The sequence below is a fragment of the Somniosus microcephalus genome, chromosome 31, assembly GCF_052327205.1.
Source record: "Somniosus microcephalus isolate GS21.2 chromosome 31, FLI_Smic_1.0, whole genome shotgun sequence".
NCBI classification, from domain to species: Eukaryota; Metazoa; Chordata; class Chondrichthyes; order Squaliformes; family Somniosidae; genus Somniosus; species Somniosus microcephalus.
The window spans coordinates 35,391,607-35,410,951 of NC_141017.1; the positions used below are offsets into that span (position 1 = coordinate 35,391,607).

The 19,345-nt window shown below is 49.1% G+C and overlaps 1 protein-coding gene across 1 annotated transcript in view; it reads right to left on the bottom strand.

The window, feature by feature from the left end:
• Window positions 1-10,714: 10,714 nt before the first annotated feature.
• The window catches only part of LOC147097731 (uncharacterized), a 43,193-nt gene continuing 34,562 nt past the window's right edge, over window positions 10,715-19,345 (bottom strand). Inside the window, exons 7-9 of the mRNA XM_085971427.1 lie at window positions 14,904-15,055; window positions 12,364-12,461; window positions 10,715-11,247 (exon numbers count right to left, since the gene is read on the bottom strand). Coding sequence (XP_085827553.1) covers window positions 11,061-11,247; window positions 12,364-12,461; window positions 14,904-15,055 — 437 coding nt within the window. The 3' untranslated portion in view covers window positions 10,715-11,060. The remainder of the gene's footprint in view (window positions 11,248-12,363; window positions 12,462-14,903; window positions 15,056-19,345) is intronic.

Below are 19,345 nucleotides of genomic sequence, written 5' to 3' on the forward strand. Positions count from 1 at the left end.
AGGGTAAATCGTGCTTGACTAATCTATTGGAATTTTTTGAGGGAGTAACTGGTAGAATAGATGGGGGAGAGCCAGTAGATGTGGTGTACCTGGACTTCCAAAAGGCCTTCGATAAGGTCCCACATAAAAGATTAGCATGGAAAATTGAGGCTCATGGGATAAAGGGGAAAGTTTTGGCGTGGATAGGGAACTGGCTGTCAGATAGAAAACAGAGAGTTGGAATAAACGGCTCATTTTCTGAATGGCAGGCAGTAACAAGTGGGGTACCACAGGGATCTGTCCTGGGCCCCCAGCTGTTCACAATTTACATTAATGACCTGGATCAGGGAGTCGGATGCAGCATTTCCAAATTTGCAGACGACACTAAACTAGGAGGGGGGGTGGGCTCAGAGGAAGAGACCAGGAAGCTCCAGAGCGATTTGGACAGACTGGGCGATTGGGCGGATAAATGGCAGATGCACTATAATGTGGACAAGTGCGAAGTTATCCACCTTGGGTGCAGGAACGGGAGGGCAAATTATTATTTAAATGGCAATAGATTGGGAGAGGGGGAAGTACAGAGAGACCTGGGTGTTCTTGTACACCAGTCACTGAAGGCGAGCATGCAGGTGCAACAGGCGGTCAAGAAGGCAAACGGTATGCTGGCCTTCATAGCAAAAGGGTTAGAATACAGGAACAGGGATACCTTGCTGCAGCTGTACAGGGCACTGGTGAGACCACACCTCGAGTACTGTGTACAGTTTTGGTCGCCTCATCTGAGGAAGGATGTTCTTGCCATGGAGGGGGTGCAGCGGCGATTCACCAGGCTGATACCAGGAATGGCGGGAATGACCTATGAGGAGAGACTATGTAGTTTAGGGATGTACACACTGGAGTTTAGAAGATTGAGAGGGGACCTCATAGAAGTGTATAAAATTCTGACAGGTCTAGACAGACTGGATGCAGAAGGAATGTTTCCCTTGGCGGGTGAGAACAGAACTAGAGGACATAATTTAAGGATAAGGGCTAAACCATTTAGGACAGAGATGAGGGGGAATTTCTTCACTCAGAGAGTGGTGAACCTGTGGAACTCATTGCCACAGAGGGCAGTGTACGCCAGCTCATTAAATATATTTAAGAGGGAATTAGATATATTTCTACGGGCAAAAGGGGTTAAGGGTTACGGAGAGAAGGCGGGGACGGGATACTGAATTAAAGGATCAGCCATGATCTCATCGAATGGCGGAGCAGGCACGAAGGGCCGAATGGCCTACTCCTGCTCCTATCTTCTATGTATCTATGTAACCCGCCTCCACGCGAGTCTCCCAGGTGTCGGGTCTATCAGCGGAGAACTGACCCGACACCAAGCGGCGGGGGAGACAGTTGAGCTCATGAAAGGGCTTGTTAACAGCCAATTTAATGGTATTTTGAAGCTTCCTTCCAATTTTACATGCTCCCCCATAGGTTACCCGCTGCTCGGGGATCACGCCAGCTCACCCTGGCGTGAGTTGGATCTGCTCTGATGTTTCTGATAAGCTGACAGCTGCAGAAGTGGTGTCAAGGATGCCATGTTGCAGATGGTCAGTTTCAGAGTGCAGAAACTGTTGGTTACTGCATGTGTAAGACATAGAGAGATTGCTTTAGCTTGCAAGTGTTTAGAGGTAACTGTATGTCCAGTGCCACCTCATTGGAACAACCTCTCTCACCATTGACAGATCGCTTCTGTCTTCTCACCTGCAGCTGCCATCTATTCCAGCAACATCAGTGCCCTTGAAACAATCACACCTTGGTCCTCTGAATCCTTCCACGATCAGCCCCAACAGCAACATCACCAACAACATCACCAACCTTCGCCGCCATCACCTGATGCTGCAAAGGACACCTGACAACATTGCTGCCCGGGAGGCCAGCGATGGCATCACCATGGCCAGATTTACTTCACTTGACGCTGTAAACCCTGGCTGCCACATGAAGCGTCAGGTTGACACCATCCCACACCAGCGCCGTAAAGCACCCCTTTAATGTCCAAGCCATTCCTTTCACACTCATCACTATAGCGAGGGGAGGGAGGGGTGGGTGGGTGGGGTAAGCTATGTCTCAACATTCACTAGAACTCAGTAAGACATTTCTTAAGGTGCGCACAGATCTGTCCAATAAGGTGAGGTGTTGAAAATATAGATTTCACAACACATTACCAGAAACTTCACATGGACATTGGCTAAACCTCTCAAGTACCTACCCTTGTGTGTTGTTAGTTGGTATGCTTGCAGTAGGATGAGGGTGAGTGTGAGGGGTGGCTAGTGAAATGGGGAAGTGATAATGTAGATAGCGAGGGCTGGGTGGAGGTGCAAGGTAAGTTGGTGTGAGTAAGGATGTGCAGGAGTAGGGTAGGGAAGGCAGAGTGATGGTGATGTGATGGGTGGCACAGCAGGGTGAGTTTGAGTGTGGCTTTGCAGTAACGTTTCGTGATCCACTGAGATCATTGAAATGTTTGCGCCACTGCAGCCTGGTCCTCCTGACGACATCCCTGCTTTTGCCCTCCTGTGCAATGTGCAACCAGGCTGCGTTGGTCTCCTGGGGAGGTCTCATCCAATCTTGGAAGGGAAGAGAACCTCCCTGCGTGCTGTGACTCCCTCCATAAGGATATGGAGGGAGTCATTGGAGAGCCTGGGTGCAAGCGTTCACCTCTGTGCCGTGCTTGTCAATGTTTGCTGCACCTCAATGCTGTAGAACACTGACAGCACAACTGTCAAACTCCATGTGGCTGTGGTCCCTTGAAGGAAACCAATTGATGATGCATCATCAAATGACGTCATCAGACCCGCTTCCTGTTAATTGGCCGGGAAGCCCGCAGGGCGAGGCTTAACAAGACCAATCAAGGGAAAATCCCTTTGACAGGGCGGCTGCAGCCAGGATCGTGACTGAAACCCGGAAATCAGGTCTCCCATCCCCATCCCAACACCGCTGAGAAAATACAGCCCATCGACTTGGTAAGGGGTGGAATTATGGCCGGAGTTCCCACTGTGTGGCCCCCCCATCGTGCCGAGTTTGGAGACAGAACCGCTAACATGAAATCTGCTCTCCATGGCTCGCTTGGCTGATGATGAACATTTCTGAAAGCCTCGATAACTTTATTAACAGCACTCCAATGTGACCTGCACATGTAACGCCATTCCTTCATTATTGCTGGGCCAGATACCTGGGAGACAACCTACCCCAACTCCCTTGTGGGAGCATCAGCACCACGAGACGCAGCAGCGGTTCAGGGGGAGGGCCCATCAGCAGGGCTTACCAAGCCTCGGGTGAAGATCAATCTCCGGGACAGCGCCGCGAGTAAATCCCGGGAGAAAAATCACAGGGGAAAAAAATAAAAAGCGTTCGTTTTTTTTCCCATTTTCTTTGAAGGTTTTTGTTTATTGGTTATGAAAATTTGGGGGATTGGGGAAAAAGGCGGTTTGAGTGGTTGGAGGCGGGAGATCATGAGATGAAAGCTCCAGGAATCCGTCCACTCAGGGTTGGCGACCCAACCACCAGCACGTTGTATGGGGAGCGAGGGATGGGCAATGAATGTGGCCTTGTATAGTGTGTGTGTTGGGGAGTTGGGAAGCAACGACTGCGCCAGCGGGGCTTGTGGTGTAAACAGAAGAGTCTGTTTGAAATAAAAGTTTTCCTCAGTCAAGTGTCAGCTGTGGCTCAGTGAGGAGCTCACTCGCCTCTGAGTCACAAGGTCGTGGGTTCAGGTCTCTGCTCCTGGGAATTGAGCACATCAAAAAAGCTAGGCTCCCTAGTGCTGAGAGAGTGCCGCACTGTCAGAAGGGCAGTACTGAGGGAGTGCCGCACTGTCGGAGGGGCAGTACTGAGGGAGTGCCGCACTGTCGGAGGGGCAGTACTGAGGGAGTGCCACACTGTCGGAGGGGCAGTACTGAGGGAGCGCCGCACTGTCGGAGGGGCAGTACTGAGGGAGCGCTGCACTGTCGGAGGGGCAGTACTGAGGGAGCGCCGCACTGTCGGAGGGGCAGTACTGAGGGAGCGCTGCACTGTCGGAGGGGCAGTACTGAGGGAGCGCCGCACTGTCGGAGGGGCAGTACTGAGAGAGTGCTGCACTGTCGGAGGGGCAGTACTGAGGGAGCGCCGCACTGTCGGAGGGGCAGTACTGAGGGAGTGCCGCACTGTCGGAGGGGCAGTACTGAGGGAGTGCCGCACTGTCGGAGGGGCAGTACTGAGAGAGTGCCGCACTGTCGGAGGGGCAGTACTGAGGGAGTGCCACACTGTCGGAGGGGCAGTACTGAGGGAGTGCTGCACTGTCGGAGGGGCAGTACTGAGGGAGCGCCGCACTGTCGGAGGGGCAGTACTGAGAGAGTGCTGCACTGTCGGAGGGGCAGTACTGAGGGAGCGCCGCACTGTCGGAGGGGCAGTACTGAGGGAGTGCCACACTGTCGGAGGGGCAGTACTGAGGGAGTGCCACGCTGTCGGAGGGGCAGTACTGAGAGAGTGCTGCACTGTCGGAGGGGCAGTACTGAGGGAGTGCCGCACTGTCGGAGGGGCAGTACTGAGGGAGTGCCACACTGTTGGAGGGGCAGTACTGAGGGAATGCCGCACTGTTGGAGGGGCAGTACTGAGGGAGCACCGAGCTGTCAGAGGGTCAGTACTGAGGCACCGCTGCACTGTTGGAGGGGCAGTACTGAGGGAGTGCTGCACTGGCAGAGGGTCAGTACTATTGGAGCGCTGCACTGTCGGAGGGGCAGTACTGAGAGAGCGCCGTAGGGGCAGTACTGAGGGAGCGCCGCACTGTCAGAGGGGCAGTATTGAGGGAGCTCCGCACTGTCGGAGGGGCAGTACTGAGGGAGCGCTGCACTGTCGGCGGGGCAGTACTGAGGGAGTGCTGCATTGTTGGAGGGGCAGTACTGAGGGAGCGCCGCACTGTCAGAGGAGCAGTACTGAGGGAGTGCTGCATTGTTGGAGGGGCAGTACAGAGGGAGCGTCGCACTGTCGGAGGTGCCGTCTTTCGGATGAGACGTTAAACCGAGGCCCCGTCTGCTCTCTCAGGTGGATGTAACAGATCCCATTGCACTATTTTGAAGAAGAGCAGGGGAGGTGCCCTGGGGCCAATATTTATCCCTAAACCAACATAACAAAAACAGATTATCACATTGCTGTTTGTGGGAGCTTGCTGTGCGCAAATTGGCAGCTGCGTTTCCCACATTACATCAGTGACTCCAATTCAAAAAGTACTTCGTTGACTGTAAAGTGCTTTGGGACGTCTGTCCAGTGGTCATAGAGTCATCGAGTCATAGAGTTATACAGCACAGAAAGAGGCCCTTCGGCCCATCGTGTCTGCGCCGTCCATCAAGCCCTGTCCAATCTAATCCCATTTTCCAGCATTTGGTCCATAGCCTTGTATGCAATGGCATTTCAAGTGCTCATCCAAATGCTTCTTGAATGTTATGAGGGTTCCTGCCTCTACCGCCCTTTCAGGCAGTGAACTCCAGACTCCAACCACCCTCTGGGTGAAAAAGTTCCTCCTCAAATCCCCTCTAAACCTCCTGCCCCTTACCTTGAATCTATGCCCCCTTGTTATTGACCCCCCTACTAAGGGGAAAAGTTCCTCTTTATCTACCCTATCTATGCCCCTCATCATTTTGTACACCTCAATCAGGTCCCCCCTCAGCCTTCTTTGCTCCAAGGAAAACAACCCCAGCCTGTTTAGTCTTTCTTCATAGCTGAGGCGCTCCATCCCAGGTAACACCCTGGTGAATCTTCTCTGCACCCTCTCCAAAGCAATCACATCCTTCCTATAGTGAGGCGACCAGAACTGCACACAGTACTCCAGCTGTGGCCTTACCAGCGTTTTGTACAGCTCCATCATAACCTCCCTGCTCTTATATTCTATGCCTCGGCTAATGAAGGCAAGTATCCCATATGCCTTTTTAACCACCTTATCTACCTGTTCCGCTGCCTTCAGGGATCTATGTACATGTACACCAAGGTCCCTCTGACCCTCTGTACTTCCTAGGGTCCTACCACTCATTGTGTATTCCCTTGCCTTATTTGTCCGTCCAAAATGCATCACCTCGCACTTTTCAGGGTTAAATTCCATTTGCCACTTTTCCGCCCATCTGACCAACCCGTTTATATCGTCCTGTAGCCTGAGGCTTTCCTCCTCACAATTTACCACCCCACCAATTTTCGTGTCGTCTGCGAACTTACTGATCATACCTTTTACATTCTCATCCAAATCATTTATGTAGATCACAAATAGCAAGGGACCCAGCACCGATCCCTGAGGTACCCCACTGGACACAGGCTTCCAGTCACAAAAGCAACCTTCGACCATCACCCTCTGCCTCCTGCCACTCAGCCAGTTTAGGATCCAACGTGCCAAGGCACCCTGGATCCCATGGGCTCTTACCTTCTTGACCAGTCTCCTATGCAGGACTTTGTCAAAAGCCTTACTGAAGTCCATGTATACCACATCCACAGCATTTCCCTCATCCACACACCTAGTCACCCCCTCGAAAAATTCAATCAGATTGGTCAGACATGATTTACCCTTGACAAAGCTATGCTGACTATCCCCGATTAATCCTTGCCTCTCCAAGTGGAGACTAATTTTGTCCCTCAGAATTTTTTCCAATAATTTCCCTACCACAGATGTTAGGCTCACTGGCCTGTAATTCCCTGGTTTATCCCTGCTACCCTTCTTGAATAATGGTACTACGTTAGCTGTTCTCCAGTCCTCTGGTACATCCCCTGTGGCCAGAGAGGTTCTGAAAATTTGTGTCAGAGCCCCTGCAATCTCCTCCTTTGCCTCACACAGCAGCCTGGGATACATCTCGTCCGGGCCTGGGGATTTATCCACTTTTTGGCCTGCTAAAACCGCTAGTACCTCCTCCCTCTCGATGCTAATATGTTCAAGTATATCACAGTCGTGGAAGGCGCTATAGAAATGCAAGTCTTTTTTCAATCATTTAATGAATTAAGCATAAAAATACAGGAGGCTTCCAATATATTTTGTTGTTGAGCCCCACCTCCCTCCTCATTACACACAATTACATTTTTAATACTGTTCAGATTAGGTAACAATGATTAGGTAACAATGACCGGAAAGCCCTGCAGCGGGTAGTCAAAACTGCCCAACGCATTACCGGCACCCGGCTACCGACCATAGAGCACATATACCAGAAACGCTGTTTACGGAGGTCACGGTCCATCATCAAAGACCCTACCCACCCCAGCCACAGTCTGTTCGCCCTCCTGCCATCTGGGAGACGCTACAGATGCATTCGCACCCGTACGACCAGATTTAGGAACAGCTTCTTTCCCAGGGCTGTCATCCTACTGAACTCCACAAATAAACTCTAAAGCCTGCACATCTGCCAATGCACTTTATTATGGTTATGTTTATGTTAATGTATTACAAGCCAAATGTATGTTGAATGTTTAAATGTCTTAATCTAAATGTACACTCTCGGGAGCCGCAAGCCTACATTTCGTTGTACTGCACTTGTGCACTAACAATGACAATAAAAGTTGATTTGATTGATTTGATTTGATTTACTGGTCCCTCTGAAAGGACCCGTTACCCTTTCCTGTCCATTCCCCAGATCCTACTTCCTCCAGTAGCCCGTTCTTCACACCAGGAATATTCACCACATCAATAACCTCAGCTAAAAAAAAAAATCAATTTAAACACATTCTCAGAGTACAAGTGAGGAAGAACAGAATCTACAGCACAGATAATCATCGTAAAACAACCAGAAATGTCCACATGCTCAACAACAGTGTTGTGTGCGTCAAGATAGATACAGTTGAGAGAGGCCATTTGGCCCACCCTAGTTCAGCCACTGGGGGGTCGAGAACGAGGGGTCACAGTCTCAGGTTACGGGGTAGGACATTTAGGACTGAGATGAGGAGAAATTTCTTCACTCAGAGGGTGGTGAACCTGTGGAATTCTCTACCACAGAAGGCTGTGGAGGCCAAGTCACTGAATATATTTAAGAAGGAGATAGATAGATTTCTAGATGCAAAAGGCATCAAGGGGTATGGGGAGAGAGCGGGAATATGGTATTGAGATAGAGGATCAGCCATGATCATAGTGAATGGCGGAGCAGGCTCGAAGGGCCCAATGGCCAACTCCTGCTCCTATTTTTCTATGTTTCTAAAAGGCTTACCCACCCTCCATCACAACAACTTGCATTTAACGTAGTCAAACGTCCCAAGTCGCGCTTTACAGGAGCGATTATCAAACAAAAATTGACACCGAGCCACATGCAGAGATATTACGACAAGTGACTAAAATGCTTGGTCAAAGAGGTCGGTTTTAAGGAGCATCTTAAAGGAGGAGAGAGAGGCGGAGAGGTTTAGGGAGGGAATTCCAGAGCTTGGGGCCCAGGCAGCTGTTGCTTGAGCCTCAGGTTTTGTCTCCAACACTGAGCAGAGACCATTCCAAGTGTTGATCACTCTTGGCACAAAGTCACCCTAAATTTTCCTTTTCACCAGTTTTAAGCTACGGCCCCTTGTTACATAGAAACAGGAGCAGGCCATTCAGCCCCTCTAGCCTGTACCGCCATTCAATTAGATAGGGCTGGATTTTACTGGCCCTCAGGAGGCGGGTCTGGAGGCGGGACTGCTGGGAAAATCAAAAAGAATGGGAGCGGGTCCCGACCCCGCTCCCAACCCGCCTCCAACCAATCTCCCCGAGAGTTGGGTACCCGATTTGCGCAGGGACCCAACTCCTAGCGTCGGGAAGAGGATTATAGCCACGGGTAGTTAACAGGCAGTTAAGAAGATTTTTCCCATTTTGAGACTTTTGCTCCAGGCTTCCCGACGTCGGTGAACCCCACCAGGGTAAGTGAGGCGTGCTGTGGGTCTGTTGTAATGTTTGTGTATAGCTGACAGCTGCAGGAGTGGTGTAAAGGATGCAATGGTACACTGGTGAGTATCAGAGGTAAGGAGATGTTGAGAAAGTCATTTTTAATGTGTTTAGATTTTTCTGTAGGTGACAAGCTTTGAAGTGTTTGTGTGCCTCACCTCATTGGGAGGAGTCACAGATCACTTCTGTACCCTCATCTGCAGCTGTCATCTGTTTTATCGTAAGGAGAGAGTCACTGGAGAGCCTGGGTGCAAGGGCTCACCTTTGTACAGTGATTGTCAGTTTTTGACAGCACCTCAATGCTGTCAAACACTGTCAGATCATCTGTCAAAAATAAAAGGTTCATGTCACTTTAAGAAAGCCGGCAGATGAAGCGTCATCAACTGAAGTCATCTGACACCGGCTTTCCCTTAATTGTCCGACAGTCCCGCAGGGCCAATCAGGGGAAAATAGCGTCTGTGTGTCGGACATCGCTGGGGGCGGGACTAGAGCCCGGAAGGCAGCAGTCCCGCCCCCAACTCGTCTCAGCAGGTAAAATCCAGCCCATCGTGTCTGATCTGTTCTCCTTAGAGCAAAAAAGGTTAAGGGGGGATTCAATCGAGGTCTTCAAAATCATGAAGGGTTTTGATCGAGTAGGTCGGGAGAAACTGTTTCCAATGGCAGGAGTGTCGGTAACCAGAGGACACAGATTTAAGATAATTGGCAAAAGAACCAGAGGGGAGATGAGGAGAATTTTGTTACGCAGCGAGTTGTTGTGATCTGGAACGCGCTGCCTGAAAGGGCGGTGGAAGCAGATTCAATAGTAACTTTCAAAAGGGAATTGGATAAATACTTGAAAAGGGAAAATTCACAGGGCTCTGGGGAAAGAGCAGGGGGGAGTGGGACTAATTGGAGAGCTCTTTCAAAGAGCCGGCACAGGCACGGTGGGCCAAATGGCCTCCTCCTGTGTGCTCTATGATTCTATAAATAGGGTTTGGTTTTTACATTTTCCAACTTTTTTCCCCTTTTATCCCATCTTCCCCTGAAGGCGCTGGGCTCGTGCGGCGATATGATTCTACAGGGGCGAGCGGCTCTTCGATACCCTGCCCAGAATGGCCATTCCCCACGTGTGAGCTCAGACGGTGAGTGCAGGGCGGCTATTTGGCCATGGGTGCCATCACAGCATAGCTTGATCCTTTCCTCACCAGTCGTTGGCAGCTGCACGCTTGCCAGGGCTGTCAGAGGGGCGGGGGGGAGGAGAGCCGGTTATCAACAAGGAGCAGATGTCCTGGCTGATCTTCTTTTCCTTTCTCTGAGTCAGGAGATACTGAGGGCAATTAAAGTCCCTCCCTGCGCCTAGACTGAGATGCCAATTCAGCACAGACCAGTGATGAAGCCGGGACCTTATAAGTGGCATTTAAAAAAATGGTTGAGTCGCATGTTTTGTTTTGGAATATATTTGATTTCAATCGTTAACATCTTCGACCCCCACCTTCACCTCCCTCCCCACAGTGTGGATGGGTGACATTTCAGGAAGATGGACTTGAGTTATACTGCTCTGAATGGAGACGAAAATCCCTGTGCACAATCCATGCTTGCAAGAGCTATTGCAGTGGAGTTTCAGCAAATCGAACTGGAACATAGCAGATAGGAGCAGGAGTAGGCCATTCGGCCCCTTGAGCCTGTTCCGCCATTCAATGCGATCATGGCTGATCATCCAAATTCAGTACCTGGTCCCTGCCTTCTCCCCATACCCCTTGATCCCCTTAGCCTTAAGGAATATATCCAACTCCTTCTTGAATATAATAGAAACATAGAACCCCCCACCCATGACCTGCGCCACTCCTCTCTCCCCCCACTCCTCCCCCACCATCCTATTCCAGATCTGGACTCTGCAAAAATAGCGAGGAATCCAAGCTAAAAAATATGTATTCCCTCCTCGGTTGGGTCTCAAGTGAAGACTGTTACAACGTGGGGGAGAGGTTTTAAAAGAGGTTCATTGACGACCTCTTACACTCCCTTTCACCTGTTGGGCGGAATCCCCCTTTTTATTGGGCGGGGGTTTTGTTGGGCTTGGCTGAGCATAGGTCAAGTGTGGGCAAGCCACTGGCTTGTTTATCTCTGTACAGAAAGTTAATTGGAATCGCAAGCCTTGGATGGAAGGAGTTGCCAAACAGACTGAGCGTCGGCTGGAAGATTAACACTCTCGGGTCCGTATCCTCTCCTTCAATCAGTCAGTGGGTTCCGTAGCTTGACAAATGTGGGCCTTCACTTCATTTAATATGCTAACTAAATATTCCAGCAACGTCATCTGGCAGATCCACTTGTAATTTTGTGTACACGACACGTTAATCCAGCTTCCATTGGGTGGTTGGTAACCGCATGCTGATGTCCCAGGATCACGGAAGGCTAGGAACCTAGAAGCAAAATCAACAGACCCTATTTAAATGTATGTTTCAACAACATTGATGTCATTCTCTCACCTTGCCCTGCTGTCCTGGCCAATATTTTTCCCTCTCATTTGCTGTTTATGGGACCTTGCTGTGTACAAATTACATAGAATTACACAGAATATACAGCACAGAAACCGACCATTCAGCCCAACTAGACTGTGAAAGAAACGCTCACATTTATGCAGCTCCTTTGATGGCCACCAGACGTCTCAAAGCGCTTTACAGCCAATTAAGTAATTTTTGTTGAAGTGTAGTCACTGTTGTAATGTGGGAAACGCGGTAGCCAATTTGCGCACAGCAAGCTCCCACAAACAGCAATGTGATAATGACCAGATAATCTGTTTTTGTTATGTTTGTTGAGGGATAAACATTGGCCAGGACACCGGGGAGAACTCCCCCTGCTCTTCTTCGAAATAGTGCCATGGGATCTTTTACATCCACCCAAGAGAGAAGACGGGGCCTCGGTTTAATGTCTCATCTGAAAGACGGCACCTCCAACAGTGCAGCACTCCCTCAGTACTGCCCCTCCGACAGTGCGGCGCTCCCTCAGTACTGCCCCTCCGACAGTGCGACGCTCCCTCAGTATTGTCCCTCCGACACTGCTGCGCTCCCTCAGTACTGACCCTCTGACAGTGCAGCGCTTCCCTCAGTACTGACCCTCTGACAGTGCAGCGCGCCCTCAGTACTGCCCCTCCGACCGTGCGGCGCTCCCTCAGTACTGCCCCTCTGACAGTGTGACGCTCCCTCAGTACTACCCCTCCGACAGTGCTGCACTCCCTCAGTACTGCCCCTCCGACAGTGCAGCGCTCCCACAGTACTGCCCCTCCGACAGTGCAGCGCTCACTCAGTACTGACCCTCCGACAGTGCGGCACTTCCTCAGTACTGCTCCACCGACAGTGCAGTGCTCCCTCAGTACTGCCCCTCCGACAGTGCCGCGCTCCCTCAGCACTGCACTGGGAGTGTCAGCCTGGATTTTTGTGCTCGAGTCTCTGGAGTGGGACTTGACCCCACAAACCATCCGACTCACTGGTGAGTGTGCTGCCCACTGAGCCACTGAGCCAAGCAGAATGATACATTACCTTGGTGCGGTGTTAGCGGTAGTGCCATTGACCAGTGTTGCCTTGCGTTGATCTCCAGTCCAATGCCTCGTGTTATTAATTCTCTTCTCAATGAAAGCCTGTTCATGGAATAAGTGCAGGGTTACTATCTAAAGCAGGGCTAGGCTGGTCCACTGAAGAGTAAAGGGTTGGATTTCTGCTGGGCGATTCTCCCACTCCTACGCCATAACGTCAACGCAAGATCTGTGGAAACTCCAGGCCTGAGTAACAACATGAGTGCAGTGGGTGACATGAATCTTATCATTCATGGGAAATGATTTATGAAATGATACTGGGCCGCCTGCTGGTGGCGCTGTCCAGGGAGAGTATAAATACTCGGGCACGGGCCCAGCGTGTGCAGGACATTCTTTAACAGGAACTAGTGAAGGACACAAATACACAACAGAAAATGCTGGAAAAACTCAGCAGGCCAGGCAACATCCGTGGAGAGAGAAAATAGAGTCGATGTTTCGGGTGAAAACCCTTTTTCAAGATTAAAGAAGCACAGGGAATGAAATAGATTAAGAGGCCGGGCTGGGAGAGAACAAAAGAGAAATGAAGAGACATTAAGAGGTATTCAAAACGAGATGAGATGGTGATAGGACTAGTGGAGACAAAAGACGGCTCTAGATTAGGTGTGAAATGCGCTGGCAGAATGGGAGACAGCTGCCATGTGGGAGAGAGCAAAAAAAAGAAAGGGGGGGGGTGGGGGAAAGGCCAAAACAAAGGTGTGGATAAAAAATATAAGTAAAAATGTAATAGGGGCCGAGGTTATGATCTGAAATTGTTGAACTCGATATTGAGTCCGGAAGGCTGTAAAGTGCCTAATCGGAAGACACAACTAGATCTCCATGTTGGAAAACAGTTGATTAAAGCTTTGTTTAACACTCAGACCGAGTGCCTCGTAGTTTCCTTACATCAGTGGGTTTCCCCCCCACCCCCCCCCGGGATTTCCACTGAACGCACAGCGGACAAATGGAAGAATCCCCATCCTGAAATCTAAGAGCAGCCAATATTCTGCTTAAATCTAATTGGTTTTAACATATTTTAACAAATAATCCTGTCACTTTTTGCGATGGCCTCATTGGCCCACCGCGAATCGTAGCTGTGTCTTAAGAACAACGTGCCTCAGATTGTGTCGCTCTGCTGACCCAACAAAAGGAAGTGCCTGCATTAAACTTTATATTCTTCAACAAAAAAAAAGGCTTATCGTTCGACATTGGTTGTATTTTCACCTTCGAGACCGGGTTCAAATCTAGTCCAGACTGGTGAAACGGAATCCCCCGCTATCTGTCCCGTTGCAAAGTTCTCTTATGATTCACCAGAATGATATTTGTGCTAAAAGGGTTCAATTATGAGGACAGGTTGCCTAGAATGGGCCTGTATGTCCTTGAATATCGGAGATTAAGGGGTGAACTAACTGAGATGATTAAAGGAGTTGACAGGGTAGATAGAGAGAGAAACTATTTCCTCTGGTGTGGGGAGTCCAGAACAAGGGGGCATCACCTTAAAATTATAGCCAGGCCGTTCAGGGGTGAAGGCATCAAGGGGTATGGGGAGAGAGCGGGAATATGGTATTGAGATAGAGGATCAGCCATGATCACATTGAATGGCAGAGCAGGCTCGAAGGGCCGAATGGCCGACTCCTGCTCCTATTTTTCTGTTTCTATGTAAGGAAGCACTTCTTCACGCTAAGGGCAGTGGAAATCTGGAACTCTCTCCCCCAAAAAAGCGGCCGAGGCTGGGGGCTCAATTGAAAATGTCAAAACTGTGATCGATCGATTTTTGTTAGGCAAGGTTATTGAGGGTAACGGTACCAAGGTGGGTGGATGGGAGTTAAGATACAGATCAATCGTGATCTGATTGGATGGCGGAACAGGCTCGAGGGGCTGAATGGCCTCCTCCTGTTCCTATGTTCCTAATACAGCTTGAAATGATCCAGTCCCAACTGGGCATATGCACAAAGCACAGCGCTAAACCCTAATTCAGCACTAACTGGCACTGTCCATCCAAGAAGCCATTGGTTGGCCAGAGTGGGAACTGCAAAATATTAAGCCAATGCAGTGTGATATACGCTTCCAAGATTGGGACTGAGAGATATTGTTGAAGACTAGAAGGAGTTAAAGTACATTGAAGAACATAAGAATTAGGAGCAAGAGTAGGGCTTATGGCCTCTCGAGCCTGCTCTGCCAATCAATAAGATCATGGCTGATCATCGACCTCAACTCCACTTTCTCGCCCGATCCCCATATCCCTGGATTCCCCAAGAGTCCAAAAATCTACCGATCTCAGCCTTGAAGAGTCTTGCAAAGTGCACTCAACAAAATCCCGTCATGACGGTTCATCAGCAGAGTTGTGGAATGGACTGCTCCACACTCCCTCCGGTGGGGACATTAGCTATTGTAAAGGCTGCAGTGGCTGGATTTCCTAAACCTACTGCGTTACGTATTTCCCATCTCCTGTGAAAGTGCATCGCCATTTCAAATATGTACCATTAACAGGGCACTGTGGCGTGGTCGTACCTGCTCCTTCGCGTTGCTGATCACTGCAAGATGAAACCCTTCCGATCGACACGATTCATTTGCCTTGTGCCAGTCAGAGTAAGTCGATGAAAAGTAGTAGTACTTTCCATCAACGCAGTGCTCGTTTTCAGGACACTGTGCATCAAAGTTTCCTGGGGGAAAAACACAAGGAATCAGAAGGTTTTTTCAACGCGTGATTGGTTTGTAGTGTACAACTGGATAATAAAATTTTAGAAACTGTACATTATGAGTTATTGCATATCACTTGAAGCTAATATTAATGGACAACTTTAAGTGTTTTGTATTCACATCTCAGATATAATCAACACTGATAAATGTGAGGTATTACATTTTGGTAGGAAGAATAGGGAGGTCACTTATCACTTGGAGGGTGCGAGTCTAGGTGGGGTAGAGGAACAAAGGGATCTCGGAGTACAAATACACAAATCACTAAAAGTTGTGACACAAGTTAACAAGGCCATAAAAAATGCAAACCAAGCACTAGGGTTTATTTCTAGAAGGATAGAATTGAAAAGTAGGAAAGTTATGCTAAACTCGTATCGAACCTTGGTTAGACCACACTTGGAGTACTGCGTACAATTCTGGTCGCCATATTATAAAAAGGATATAGAGGCACTGGAGAGGGTGCAGAGAAGATTTACAAGGATGGTACCAGAAATGCGAGGGTATACATATCAGGAAAGGATGAACAGGCTGGGTCTCTTTTCTCCTGGAACAAAGAAGGCTGAGGGGTGACCTAATAGAGGTCTTTAAAATTATGAAAGGTTTTGATAGAGTGGATACAGAGAGAGTGTTTCCACTTGTGGAGAAGAGCAAAACTAGAGGCCTTCAATATAAGATAGTCACCAAGAAATCCAATGGGGAATTCAGGAGAAACTTCTTTACCCAGAGAGTGGTGAGAATGTGGAACGCGCTACCACAGGGAGTGGGTGAAGCGAATAGTATCGATACATTTAAAAGGGAGGCTGGACAAGTACATGAGGGAGAAGGGAATAGAGGGTTACGCTAATAGAGTTAGATGAGGAAAGACGGGAGGAGGCTCGAGTGGAGCATAAACGCCGGCATGGACTGGAATAACAACAGAAAATGCTGGAAAAACTCAGCAGGCCAGGCAACATCCGTGGAGAGAGAAATTAGAGTCAACGTTTCGGGTCCCAGCCTGGCCTCTTAATCTATTTCATTCCCTGTGCCTCTTTAGTCTTGATAAAGGGTTTTGACCCGAAATGTCGACTCTATTTTCTCTCCACGGATGTTGCCTGGCCTGCTGAGTTTTTCCAGCATTTTCTGTTGTTATTCCGGCATGGACTGGTTGGGCCGAATGGCCTGTTTCTGTGTAATAATCAGAGAAGCAAATGGTTTATGTACAGTTGAATGGATCAAGTGTGACTTCTCTGAGGATATTTTTGCCAAAAATTCACAACCAAATTCATCAATAGCAGCAACCAAAAAGAAAGACTTGCATTTCTATAGCGCCCTTTACCACCTCAGGGTGTCCCAAAGCTCGTTACAGCCAATTTTTTTGAAGTGTGGTCACTGTTGTAATGTAGGAAACGCGGCAGCCAATTTGCGCACAGCAAGCTCCCACAAACAGCAGTGTGATAATGACCCAGATAATCGATGGATATATTGGCCTTGGAGGGAGTGCAGCGTGGATTTACCAGAATGATACCCGGACTCCAAGGGTTAAGTTATGAGGAGAGATTACACAAATTAGGGTTGTATTCCCTAGAATTTAGAAGGTTAAGGGGTGATCTGATCGAAGTTTAAGATATTAAGGGGAACAGATAGGGTAGACAGAGAGAAACTATTTCCGCTGGTTGGGGAGTCTAGGACTAGGGGGCATAGTCTAAAAATTAGAGCCAGACCTTTCAGGAGTGAAATTAGGAAACACTTCAACACACAAAGGGTGGTAGAAGTTTGGAACTCTCTTCCGCAAACGGCAATTGATGCTGGGTCAATTGTTAATTTTAAATCTGTGATTGATAGCTTTCTGTTAACCAAAGGTGTTAAGGGATATGGGCCAAAGGAGGGTGGATGGAGTTAGGTCGCAGATCAGCCATGATCTCATTGAATGGTGGAACAGGCTCGAGGGGTTGAATGATCTAACTGTTCCTGTGTTCCTAATCTGTTTTAATGATGTTGGTTGAGGGATAATTATAGGTCAGGGTAAACGGGTCCGCACTGGTTCACTAATGTCCTTTAGGTGAAGGAAATCTGCTGTCCTTACCCGGTCTGGCCTATATATGACTCCAGGCCCACAGCAATGTGGTTAACTCTTAACTGCCCTCTGAAATGGCCCAGCGAGACACTCAGTTGTACCAAACCGCTGCAACAAACCACTGTGGGAGAACCTTCACCACACAGACTGCAGCGGTTCAAGAAGGCGGCTCACCACCACCTTCTCAAGGGCCACTAGGGATGGGCAATAAATGCTGGCCTTGCCAGCGACGCCCACATCCCGAGAACCAATAAATAAAAGAAAATACACCTGCGATGTTAACCTCCTCTCTTTCTCTCTCCACAGATGCTGCCTGACCTGTTGAGCGTTCCAGCAATTTTGTTTCATCACCAGTAGCTCTCTGTACTGTTGAGAGACCAAAGGCCCCAGTGCAGAACATTGCCAGGGTTGGAAAGAGTGATAGGGAAGATAAGGTGAATCAGGCAGTACTGATTAAGGGACTCCAAGCCTGAAGATGGTGGAACAACTTAGCAGAGGGGTCAAAACTAGGGGGCACAAATTTAAAGTAATTGGTGGAAGGTTTAGAGGGGATTTGAGGGGAAATTTATTCACCCAGAGGGTTGTGGGGGTCTGGAACTCACTGCCTGAAAGGGTGGTAGAGACAGAAACCCTCATCGCATTTAAAAAGTACTTGGATGTGCACTTGGGATGCTCTAACCTGCAGGGCTACGGACCAAGAGCTGGGAAGTGGGATTAGGCTGGAGAGCTCTTTGTTGGCCGGCGCGGACACGATGGGCCGAAATGGCCTCCTTCCGTGCTGTAACTTTCCATGACTCTATGATTCTATGAAGGGAATGACTGCAGAGGGCAAAGAGTTCCTCAGTTCTGTGATAACACAATAAGGTACAAGAAGTAACAGTGATGGGGCAGCAGGTTTTACCCTCCCTATTCCGCCTTTTAATTTTGTGTGTAAGGTAGGTAAAGTAATGATTAAAGTAGCTGATGACTCGCATGTGAAGAATGGAAAGGTATTGAAGGTGTCGGCCGTGGCTCAGTGGGCAGCACTCTCGCCTCTGAGTCAGAAGGTCGTGGGTTCAAGCCTCGCTCCAGAGACCTGGGCACAAAATCTAGGCTGCCATTTCAAAGGGAGTCTTAGTCACAGAGTCATCGAGTTATACAGCACAGAAAGAGGCCCTTCGGTCCATCATGTCCGCGCCGGCCATCAAGCCCTGTCTATTCTAATACCATTTTCCAGCACTTGTTCCGTAGCCTTGTATGCTATGGCCTTTCAAGTGCTCATCCAAATGTTTCTTGAATGTTGTGAGGGTTCCTGCCTCTACCACCCTTTCAGGCAGTGAGTTCCAGATTCCAACCACCCACAGCGACTACGCTTCAAAAAAAAATTACTTCATTGGCTGTAAAGCACTTTGGGACGTCCGCTGGTCATAATATACCTGTCTCTTTGAGAGTCTTCCACAGATATAAGTCAATAAAATTGGGCAGAGTGTAAAGTGCGCGCCTGACCCAAACCCACTGTGTTCCCTCTGATGGGGTTCGGTTAAAATCCGGGCTACACCGTTCTTCACTCTTTAGTGATGCTTGAGGGATAACTATTGACCAGGACACCGGGGATAACTCCCCTGCTCTTCTTCGAAATAGTGCCACAGGATCCTTTACATCCACCTGAGAGAGCAGACGGGGCCTCGGTTTAACATTTCATCCGAGCGATGGCACCTACTTCACTCCTTCACTCTTGGTTGGGGCAGTTGGTAGGGTCAGTCATTCCCTATCAGGAGTTTTTCCTCAAATCCCCTCTAAACTTCCTGCCCCTTACCTTGAAACTATGCCCCCTGGTTATTGACCCCTCTACTAAGGGGAAAAGTTCCTTTCCATCTACCCTATCTATGCCCCTCATAATTTTGTATAACCTCAATCAGGTCCCCCCTCAGCCTTCTCTGCTCTAAGGAAAACAACCCCAGCCTTTCAGGTGAGATCCTGTCTACCCTCTCTGGTGGGCGTGAAGGACCCCCCCCGGCTGTACCTGAAGAGCAGGGGAGCTCTCCCGGTGTCCTGCTGAGCATTTGTTCACTCAACCGACACCACCAAAAAGAGAACATTTGCTCATTTATCTCATTGCTGTTTGTTGGGCCTTGCTGTTTGCAAATTGGCTGCCGTGTTTCCTTATGTTCCAAATCAGATTGCGCTTAAAATGCTTCGGGATGTCCCGAGGTCATGGATGGTG